The following is an 11,117-nucleotide window of genomic DNA, read 5'->3' as shown; positions in this document are numbered from 1 at the left end:
GGCTTCATTTGGTAATGTGACATCCTTTATTACAAACCCATAAAAATGAAATTCGATTTGTAATTAGGAACAGATGAATTTCTAGTGCTTCCTATCTTAAATTTTCTAATTGAGGTTATGGATTTAACAGCGTTAAAGAGTTGGACAATTATTACATGCTCAATTACAATGCATATATGCATACAGCTCTTAAATGAGCTTTTGAAAATAACGCCTTATAAGGAAGATTTGTTGATTACTTTTCAGATATAAACAGGAGAGTGATACTACTTTTAAATCTAATTGATTGTATAGTGAAATGCGCGGATTTGTTCTTGGCCTTGCATGTAGAGGCCGGTACTATGTTAGGATTTCGTATAAATTTTCGCTATCTATAATTGCAACGATCCTAGTCTTATAATTTTTTAAAAATTTAATCAACTTCCCTTATGATTTCCTTTGTGAAGATAAGAATCTACTTGTGAATAAGAATTTCTTTCGGCTGAAGGGAAGTGTCACATTTGAAATGATTCAGATCACCTGAATTACCATACAAGAGCAAGCAAGAGCACACAATTATTTATTGACAAGGCGGACCCGAGAACAGATTCTTAGTAAGGTAAACTAAAAAAACTATTTTTTACAAGAGGAAACTATGCCAATTGAATATGTTGTCTAGCATAAGAAAATATCTCACATTGTTTAATTTTCATTATATGTTTTGTTTAAGATTTTCATTAATAGTTTTAGATTATCATATTTTTTTAAGCCTGAGATTTCGCTAAAAAAATCAATTGGTTAATTTTTTTTGACTAGGAAAGAATAAAGAGAGGATATTAATTTTCTATTGTCCGCTGACTGTGGTAGCAGTGGAGAGATGTTGAGAACCTGGTATAACCACCGCAATAAGAGGTTGCATAGGCAAAGCTTGATGATCTTCAGCTTTTGGTCAAGCAACAATATCAGCTGCTGAATTGTAGGTGAAATAATTCAAATTGAACTCATCGTGGAATAAAACTCCGTCCGTTTCTTCGCCATTTACATTTGGATGGACATCATGGGAAAGCTGCGATTGCTGGTGATGATGTTGATGGTGATGTTGATTGCCAGGCGTGGGATGACTGTGGGTAAGTGGATGCGGATGGGATGACATTTGTATACCCAATTCCATCGGGTCAATTTCAGTAACATAATAGGATGTTGTGGTTGAGTGACACTGGGTGTTATTGGCCGTTGACGAGTCGATCGAAGGGGTAATGTGACGAAGGCCACTTTCATTGACAGCCACATCTTTGTGCACAGGGTTGAGGTAATCTTCTAGTTCAAAAGAAAAGGAATTAGTTAAGAACAGTTTGATATTATTAAAAGTTTATACATGATCATTGTAAATTAAAACAAGTAAGAGCGTGCTAAGTTCGCCCGGGCCGAATATTATATACTCTCCACCAAGGATCGCATTTGTCGAGTTCTTTGCGCGGTATCTCTTTTTAGTCAAACAAAGAATAATGGATAAGAATTATTATGCTATTGAAGATATATCAAGTTATAGTCCGATTCGGACCACAAGTGAATTGAATGTTGAAGACCATAGTAGAAGTCATAGGGCAATATTTCAGTCTATTCGGATAAGAATTGCGCCTTGTAGGGGCTCAAGAAGCATAATCGGGAGATCGGTTTATATGGGAGCTGTATCACTATAGATCGATTAAGACCATATTGAACATGTATGTTGAAGGTCATGGGTGAAGGCGTTGAAAAAAATTGCTGCCAAATCGGATGAGGCTTCTATACCAGGCTACGAACCAATTTGAATCATACTTAGCACAGTTGTTGCAAGTGATACCAAAACTCCATGTGCTAAATTACAGTCAAATCGGATTTGAATTTCGCCCTCTAAAAGCTGAAGAAGTCAAGACCCCAGTTATGGCAGCTATATCAGGTTATGAACCGATTTGAACTATACTTGTTGGAAGTGATGCCAAAAAAACACCACGTGCAAAATTTCAGTCAAATCGGAAGGGAATTGCACCCTCTAGAGGGTCAAAAAGTCAAGGCCCAAAATGGGTTTATATGGCAGCTATATCAAAACATGGACCGATTTGGCCCATTTATAACCGACCTACACTAATAAAAAGTATTAGTGCAAAATTTCAAGCGCCTAGCTTTACTCCGGACGGATGGACGGACAGGGCTAGATCGACTTAAAATGACATGACGATCAAGAATATATATAAAGGGTGATTTTTTTGAGGTTAGGATTTTCATGCATTAGTATTTGACAGATCACGTGGGATTTCAGACATGGTGTCAAAGAGAAAGATGCTCAGTATGCTTTGACATTTCATCATGAATAGACTTACTAACGAGCAACGCTTGCAAATCATTGAATTTTATTACCAAAATCAGTGTTCCTAACCTCAAAAAAATCACCCTTTACTTTATGAGGACTTAGATGCATATTTCGAGGTGTCACAAACAGAATGACGAAATTAATATACCCCCATCCTATGGCGGAGGGTATAACAAGTAAAACCGTGTTAAACCCCGTTTAAACTGCTCATTATACCCGGATTTAAGGATCTAGTCAGGTGATTTATAAAGGGCCTTAAAAACAGGGTTTAATGATCCGTTTTAAGTACAGTCGGGACAATATGGGTTTAAGTACGGCCGGGACAACATGGATTGCATAAAACAAGTTCGCTGAATGACTTTTTGAAATAAATAAGAGGCATATCAAGCTATGGACCCATATGAACGTTATTTGTTAGTCAAATGGGATAATAATTAAATAATTAATATGGATGCTATATCAGGAAATGGACCGATTTGGACCATACTTGGCACGGCTGTTGGAAGTCATATCAAAACATTACTTGCAAAAATTTCAATCGGGTGCCTTCTACAGGCTCAAATAGTCAAATCTAAAGATAGGTTTATATAGCAGCTTATATAAGGTATATAACGATTTAAACCATACTTGGCACATTTGTTGGAAGTCATAACGGAACGATACCTGAAAAAAACCCGCAGAATCGGATTAGAATTGCACGCCCTAGATCTTCAAGAAGTCAGAAGATCGGTTTATAAGGGAGCTTTATCTGTTTATGGATCCATTTGACCATTACTTATACAGCTGTAGTAACAAGTAACAAATAACCACGTGCAAAATTTCAGCCAAATCGGGTAAGAATCGCCGTTGGTTTAGGAGTAAGTCAGCAAGGACATGGGACGGCTAAATTTCCGCAACCTTCTTCAACCTAATCCTTAACAGAATCCATGCAGGAAATATTTAAAATGAGGATTATTTTGACATAAAAAATTTGGAATTAGTTGAGGAAAATTTGCCTACCAGTTTCACATCTTCCACCTCATACAAAATCGAAAAACCTGAACACAAGAGTCAGCGACAATCAGGAGGTCGGATCATACTTATATGATCCGACAAAAAGACGAAGAAACGGACATGTCTAGATCGACATAAAATGTCAAGACGATCAAGAAATTGGGACCCCGCATCAATATTTCGTGGTTCTATGGCAGTGGGTATAAAAATTAAGGAACTCAAATCCCTCGATCGGTTTATGTGGTGTAACATCTATGTATGGAAGATGTTGTCCAGAATGTTATAAGTCACAAGCATACTTCACATATCTTAAGAAAAGAAATCTCGGTGGGATATGGCGTGGGTGTTGGAAGTTCTAAATGTACTTTATATGCTAAATTTTAACCAAATCAGAAACAAAATAAGGCATTTTAAGTTAAAGCACAAGAAGTCAAAGCGCGGGATCTATATCAATTTATGGTCTTATTTGGGGCGACAAATGTATCAAAAATTATTTCCTGCTACAGGAATGAATAAACTTTTGCCTAATAATTACTAAAATAAAATTTATTCCATTCAAATATTAAAAAGGTCGCGCACAAACCGCTTTGAAAAAATAAATTTTTGTGATATTTTTTAAACCGTTTTGTGCGCGAACTGATGGACAAAGCTAGGTCGGCTTAGAATGTCAAGACCATCAACAATATATGTATACTTTCTAGGGTTGTAGATCACAATTTCGAGATTTTACGAAAATACTCGTAAAAAGATTTCATTAAACACGACATTGCATAAAAGTGGGCCACTCTGGGGGAATTTGGTAATCCGCGCTCGGGCGCTAAGCATCAATATTTATAAGATTTGGTTAAAATATATGTAATGAGAACTTATGATTTCAAACATCCGCACCTAATAACGCTCAAATAGGTTTACTGGTAGATATAGCCACCATCAGCCGTTTGTTTTCAGTTTATTTTATTTTCTCTTCTTTCCTGGATCGGCATGAGCGAGAAATGAGGAAATTTTCGTGACAGGATTTCCTGAAAAAGATTCCTAAAGAAGATTTCCTGAAGAAGATTCCTTTAGATAGGGATCTAAGTACACAACTAACTTCGAATATGATCGCATTATTATTCGATTGTGCTTTTCTTTCAGTATTATCTTGAAAATGCATTTCATGAATATGCAAAATATCGAAAAATAGAAAAAGGAAGCAAAACACCTTGAGTTTGACTTCAAAACAAAACATTTTTATGATTGTATATTGAACGTGTCACTTTAAGCCTAATAAACTTACCATTATCAAGTAAGACATCGTGATATGTGCCGATTATCGATTGATGACTAACTGACTGAACTTCAACCTCTCGATGTATTCCATTCAATATTTGGCCTGCTGTTTTTCGTAGCTCCTCCTCTGTCAACAGTTCATTGTAAGGAAGTTCATGTTTTAAGGATTGTTGTTGATGATGTTGGGCGGATTCATTACCTATATGCGAAGTATTTCGATGTCGGTTATGGGTGGCTATATCATTTATGTCATTGTTAGAGTGTCCTTGTTGCTGCATCATTTCTTGTTGTATGGCTGCTGCGGCTATTGCTGCTTCATCATATTGACAAGAATCTTGTTGACATGTCAGATGTTTATTATGATGGTGAGGAAGATGTTTCTGCTTGGCATTGGCATTCGATTGTTGTTGCATTAGCTGATGGTGTTGTGCCATGCGTTCGCGATTCATGGATTCCATTTTGAAAAATAAATCTAAGCGTTGCTTTTTCTAAAGAAAAATAAGAGAATGACTAATACGAACGGATTCAATGTGACTAATTTCAACTCACATGTTCCCAGGCTAAAACATTTTCTGCAGAATCACCACTAGATATGGTCCATAAATGTCCTGCACCTTGTGGGGCCTTATGTCCTTTGCGAAAATGTGGGTTAATGGAGAGATTATGGCGAACGGAATTTTTCCAACGATCATCATTGGATTTGTAATACGGGAAACGATCACTACAAAGAAAAGGAGCATATTCTAATTTGCTTTCTATAACAATGTACTTTCACATTTTGTTTGCGAAAACATTTTTAAATAGGTTAAGTTGGGTTTATGTGGCACGATCTCTGCTTGATACACATTACAGTGGTCGGGTAACCTTCTCTATATGACCAGTCCTAGTTTTTCCAAATACACCCACCAGGTAGGTTACTTTGAAACCAAACGTGTATAACTTCTAAATGACTTCTATTACCATGGAAGTTGCGGATAGTGGAATGCTCTATCCAGAGTAGCTGTAACTGCAGTCGTGGTCTCAGTGATAGGTCGGGTGGCTCCGGCTCTTGCACATATACTGACTGCCTACGATGCTCGATATGACAAGGAGAGTTATTGGCGCCTTTAAATAACCAATGGCCACCTTGTTCCCGCCGCGATCGGTTCTTTGGACCGGAACGAGCTTCCGCGGATCGCCACCTCCACATGAAAATGTAGTTACCACAGCAACCATGGAAATCGTAGTTCAAAACAGGTTTATCAGGAATAGTGGTGTATGATCAAAGAGAGAGCTCCCTTAGCCTCACAGCAGTGGCTGAAGCAATTTGTCTAGCCACAATGTCCAGATGCATTAGGCGTTGGATTGAGTTCAGTTCATCAGATGATGTCGTTCTCATCAGTGGCTGTGATGCACAAGCAAGGCACCCTTTGGATCCGGCTGAGTACTGAAGAGTAGGTGGCATTATGAAACGCCGTCCACCAAACAGCAACACCATATAGCATTATGGATCTGACAACCGCAGTATATACTCAGTGTATGGCACCCGGCTTGAACCCCCAATTTTTGCCAATGGCTCTCTTGCATGTGTATATGGCAAGAGTTGTCCTTTCCAAAATCTTTGATTTGTTAAATTTGCTGTTCAGTCACCATCCACAACGTTCTCTTCTCCGAACGATGCAGGTGATATGTGGGTAATTGTACCTTCTGCTGAAAAGAACTACTTCTGTCTTACACATTATACGCCAAAACCACTTTTGGAAGCCCTTCGTTGTCAAGAGCTTTCTGAAGTATATCTTTTTGAGTGCTTGGAAACTTGCCTTATCCGCAATAGCCACGTCATCAGCATGCGCGACCACTTTGCTCCTTTTTTTTCAGATATATTGTTAATGGCTATATTCCAAAGTAGAGGAGACAGTTCACCTCCTTGGGGTTTTCCTTTGCTGACCCATCCTTTAGATCTACAGATCCCAAACATTCCGTAATCCATCTTTAGTGAGAAAGTTATTAATAAACTTTCTTACGGTAGTTTCGATGCTTAGAAGCTCCAGCTCAATACCAGACATGAACCAACTTAGGGGAATTGTATGGAAGACAATTAATGATTTTGTAAGTAGCACGGAATTCCTAACATGAAATTATCTTTCTTGAGGGTACTTTTTAGTTTTTAGAGCGCACAACAAGCCGATTACTGACTTAAGTGTATGGCCATGACAGCATAGGGCGGATTAATATCCGCACCCTCTTTTCAGCCTAACCTTTTATATGCATGCTGTTGAGAAACAGGGGATCTTTGCCCTAAGAAATGTTTCTATCAACCTTACAGACTAATAATTCGAAAATCTTTCGCCTTCGTGTGATTCGTTTTTCCTGCTTTTAGAATAAAATTGGCCTTTATCCCTCAAGTATGTACGACATGAAGATACAAGCAGAGTACATCTCTCAAAGCCAAGGAGCCAGGCTTTTGGACACAGCTTGTAATTCAACGGATGATACATCATTAGGGTCTGACGTTTTAAATTAGTCAAAACTTTTTATCGCCCAAAGGATTTTCGACTTAGATACAATTTCCCCAACGGCCTCCGACGGATGCATATCAGTGGCAACCTCTTTTGGGGTCACGTTGTCCGTTGGAGAGTTTCCCGGGAAATGTGTATCAACGAGTTTCCTCACTAAACATTGTCTATGCATTCTATGACTTCTGAATGTATCCTACCGTAATAGGTCTCGAGGATAGGATCTTCCTTAGCCTAGAAGCCTCAGATGTATCCTCCACGAAGCTTCAGAATTCCATCCAGGATTTATTGATGCTTTTTCAGCACGCCCTTGTATTTTCTTAGCTCACCCTTATAGTCGTGTGGTGCCCTTGTGGGCTTTCGCCTTGTTGAAGGGTTTTAAGCAACCCTTCCTTTGGCTCTAGGACATGTTGACATATTGACCATTATGTTTATGAACTCCGCAGTTTCAACTCCCTTTTCGGGTCTAGAGAGGATAGTCGTGTAGAATGTGTGACGATATTCATACGATTCTGCATTTTTCTGTTTAACCGAGGGACCAATTCTGTTGTATTTTTTCCAAGACAGAAGCTAATATGAAGATGATCAGAGAAGCTTTGGTCATCCAACACTTACCAGTCACATATCTTTCTGCTGAAATTCTCTGATATAAAAAAAATAATATCTAGTACCTCATTCCTGTTCCTGCTAATAAAAGTAGATTTATTCCCTTTATTACAAATCGATAGATTGCAACTTACAATAAGGGATTTTCCAACAAGAGGTGTTATTTTGATTCACTCGATATTTCGGCAGCCGTAATTTTTTAAGCTTTTATTCTTTGACATTTAGCAAGTAGAAAAGTAGAAATTGGTGAGATCATGAGATCATGTAGGTTGATGAGGCCCATTTCTACCTCGGTCGACAAGTACAATTTTAGCATCTGAGGCTCTGAAACCCCAAAAGTTATTGTTGAGAAGCGTTTCCATCCTCAACGTGTGACTGTTTGGTGCGGTTTATGGTCCGGCGGGATCATTGGACCTTACTTTTTCGAAAATGCAGTTGGATCAAAAGTTATGGTGAATGGATTGCGCTGTCGAGGGAAGATTAATGATTTTTTATGGCTGGATTTGGATGGCATTGATCTGGACAACGGTTACTTTATCAAAGACGGCGCTACGTGCCATAAGCAAGTGCCATTACTCTTTTACGGGAAAAGTATGCGGGCCGTATTATTTATGGACGAGGTGACCACAATTGTCTACCAGATCTGGTCACACAAAGGGCCCCATGAAAGATAAGGTGTACGTGAAATGTCGATTCAAGACTACAAAGATATAATTCGTGAGGCTATCGAGGGCATAAGGAAGCCACTTTGCGATTTGGTTATGGAAAATTTCATGAAAAGGATATGACGATGAGGTTCTTTTTCATTATTTAGGACATTCCATCCCTTAGAAACTCTTCCGCAGGGAGGTGTTGCACTGTGGCGTTCGGACTCGGCTATAAAAAGGATCCCCTATAACTGTGCTTAAAACTTGAGTCGGACTACACTAATTGATATGGGCGAAGTTTGCCCCTGTACCTTAATGGAATCTTCATGGGTAAATTTGCATTTTTACCTTTCTTATCATAAAATAAACAACCGATCATGTATCACAAAAAATTGTATTTTACTTTGAATACCAAATAACACCTCTTATTGGAAAATCCTTTATATTCGATAAGCAGCTCACCCCTTTTGTTAATATCCGAATTTTCCCATATCTGGAGATGTGCATTATCATCACTTCCCACAATAAGCCTCTTTTTTCGTGCAGAAGAGGCTACAACCAACAACTTAAGGCTTAGATTAGGTAAGGTTAAAGTGGCAGTTTGCCATCAGACTCACATAGACGTTTTCGTCCCCGCCACATGACCAGAGAGAAAGCTCCCTCAGCCTCACAGCAGTGGTCGCAGCAATGTGTCTCGCCACAATCTCCAGATGCATTAGGTGTAGAATTAAATTCAGTGCATCATATGGTGTCCTTCTCAGGGCGGATGTGATGCGCAAACAAGCCATCCTTTGGATCCGGTTGAGTATCGAACAGAAGGTGGACCAATTGCGGTATATGCTCAGTGCTTGAAGGTGGCATCTCTGAATCGTGTGCTATATACAGGGAAGCCACTACTACACTACACTACTGGCTACTACTGAATCTTCAGTGCTCAGACGGAAGACGAAAAACATTTAGAATACTCTTTGCAAGAATACAGGCCATGTGATTCCCATTCCCCGTACCTTTGAGTAGTATGAACCCAGTCCACGAACAACAAGAACTACTCGTTGATACACATTTCGCGGGAAACTCTCCAACAAACATTTGTCGGAGGTTATTGGGGAAATTGTGTATGAGCCGAAAATACTTTGGGCGATAAAAAGTTTCGACTCTTTTATGTCGCCAAGCCCTGAAGATGTATTGCCGGTTAAATTACAAGCTGTGTCCGACAGACTGGTTCCTTGGCTTAGGGGGATATACTCTGCTTGTATCAGCTTGTTGTATATACCTGGGGAATGGAGGAACACAAAGTTCATCTTCATTCCAAAAGCAGGAAAATCTACCATACGAAAGCGGGAGATTTTCGCCCTATTAGTCTGGCATCCTTCAAGCTGAAGACTCTTGAGAGGTTGATAGAAACATATCTGTGTCGGCAACATCATGCATATAGTAAGGGCAAGTCCACTGAAACAGCCCCCCATGACCTTGTAGCCCACATGGAGGGTTCTCTCGCTGTCAAGGAATACACAATGTTGGCATTTCTTGACATTGAAGGTGCTTTCAATTGTGTAAAACCGACGTCAATCATGATGGAGCTGAAGTTTTTAGGAATCAACACTATCGTAAGAAAGTTTCGTCTTCGAAGACCCACATTGTGGATTGTTGTTTTGGTTTCGGGCTCAAACGCATAGATCATCGATTCGCTGCCTGTGACGATCTTATAAACGTCTAATTGACACGAACCTTTTTTGAGCGATTGTCAAATTGTGGGGAATCCAATGAGAACAACGCTGTTTTACGCTGTTAGAGACGGTAAACTATCGAGATTCGTTCCATTGATATTTTTCTTCTTAATTTTCGTTAAGATCGACAAATTTGCTAAATATATTAGGCAGGGCTAGGATAGGTAAAAAAGAGGATGTGGATATAAATCCGCGCCATGCCACTATGGGCTTACACCGAAGCCAGTAAGTTAAATATATTACAAAATATGCATATTTTCAAAGGATACAAGTAAAAAAAAAGTTGTTTACGTATCAATTTGGGTGTGTGGCTGTGCCCCAAATAATAGGAACCAAATTTCGATAACAGAATCCTACGTTTCTGCTTAAGACTCTTAATATAAGCTTCATATTCTCACCATCAGACAACAAGTTGTAAGGCGGCAGTGCTCTATTTGAAATCTACATTCTCTGCAAATGTAAATTTGCCCATGAACACTCCATCAAAGAACAGGTGTAAAGTTCTAACAAATCAATGAGTGCTGTCCGATTTAAGTTTTAAGCTCCGTTTTTTCATGGCTGCTATATCAAATGTTATGGTATCTCACAAATGTCGCCAGCATTAGGAGGGGATAACCACCGCAGAAAATTTCAGATGTTCTATCCAGGATTCGAACTCAGGCGCTCAGCCTCATAGGCTTACCGCTTACCTCTGCACTACGATGGCCTACATTCCCTACCATAGGATAAATGAATACATTTAGTCATTCAGTTGGCAACACATCGAAATATCCATTTCGAACCTTCAAGGTATATATATTTTTGTTCGTCCCTATCCCCATGTATCTGTTCGTGCGTCTGTTGTAATCAGCGTGATTACAGCCTTTAAAATTTTAGATATTGGAATATGGATCTGAAACAGATCTATATTATTTCCATATCAAGGTTAAGTTCCCGAACAAGCAAAATTGGACTATATTTAGATATTGCTGACAGAAGTTGCAATTTAGACCGATTTAGGGTCTTAAGCCTTATTTAGAACCGATTACGCTAAAATGTATAACAGTGAGTT

The 11,117-nt window shown here is 39.0% G+C and overlaps 1 protein-coding gene across 3 annotated transcripts in view; it reads right to left on the bottom strand.

Annotated features, from left to right (window-relative positions):
• Window positions 1–524: 524 nt before the first annotated feature.
• The window catches only part of LOC106081438 (uncharacterized), a 64,875-nt gene continuing 54,282 nt past the window's right edge, over window positions 525–11,117 (bottom strand). The window contains exons 3-6 of one of the 3 annotated variants that reach the window (XM_059367419.1): window positions 5,141–5,312; window positions 4,791–5,079; window positions 4,599–4,718; window positions 525–1,296 (exon numbers count right to left, since the gene is read on the bottom strand). In XM_059367419.1, coding sequence (XP_059223402.1) covers window positions 929–1,296; window positions 4,599–4,718; window positions 4,791–5,079; window positions 5,141–5,312 — 949 coding nt within the window. In that variant the 3' untranslated portion in view covers window positions 525–928. Of the gene's footprint in view, window positions 1,297–4,598; window positions 5,080–5,140; window positions 5,313–11,117 lie in introns of all 3 variants that reach the window. The other 2 variants (XM_059367418.1, XM_013243376.2) reach the window with 2 other exon arrangements.

The sequence above is a fragment of the Stomoxys calcitrans genome, chromosome 4, assembly GCF_963082655.1.
Source record: "Stomoxys calcitrans chromosome 4, idStoCalc2.1, whole genome shotgun sequence".
NCBI lineage: Eukaryota > Metazoa > Arthropoda > Insecta > Diptera > Muscidae > Stomoxys > Stomoxys calcitrans.
This window is presented reverse-complemented; position numbering and strand designations above follow the sequence as displayed.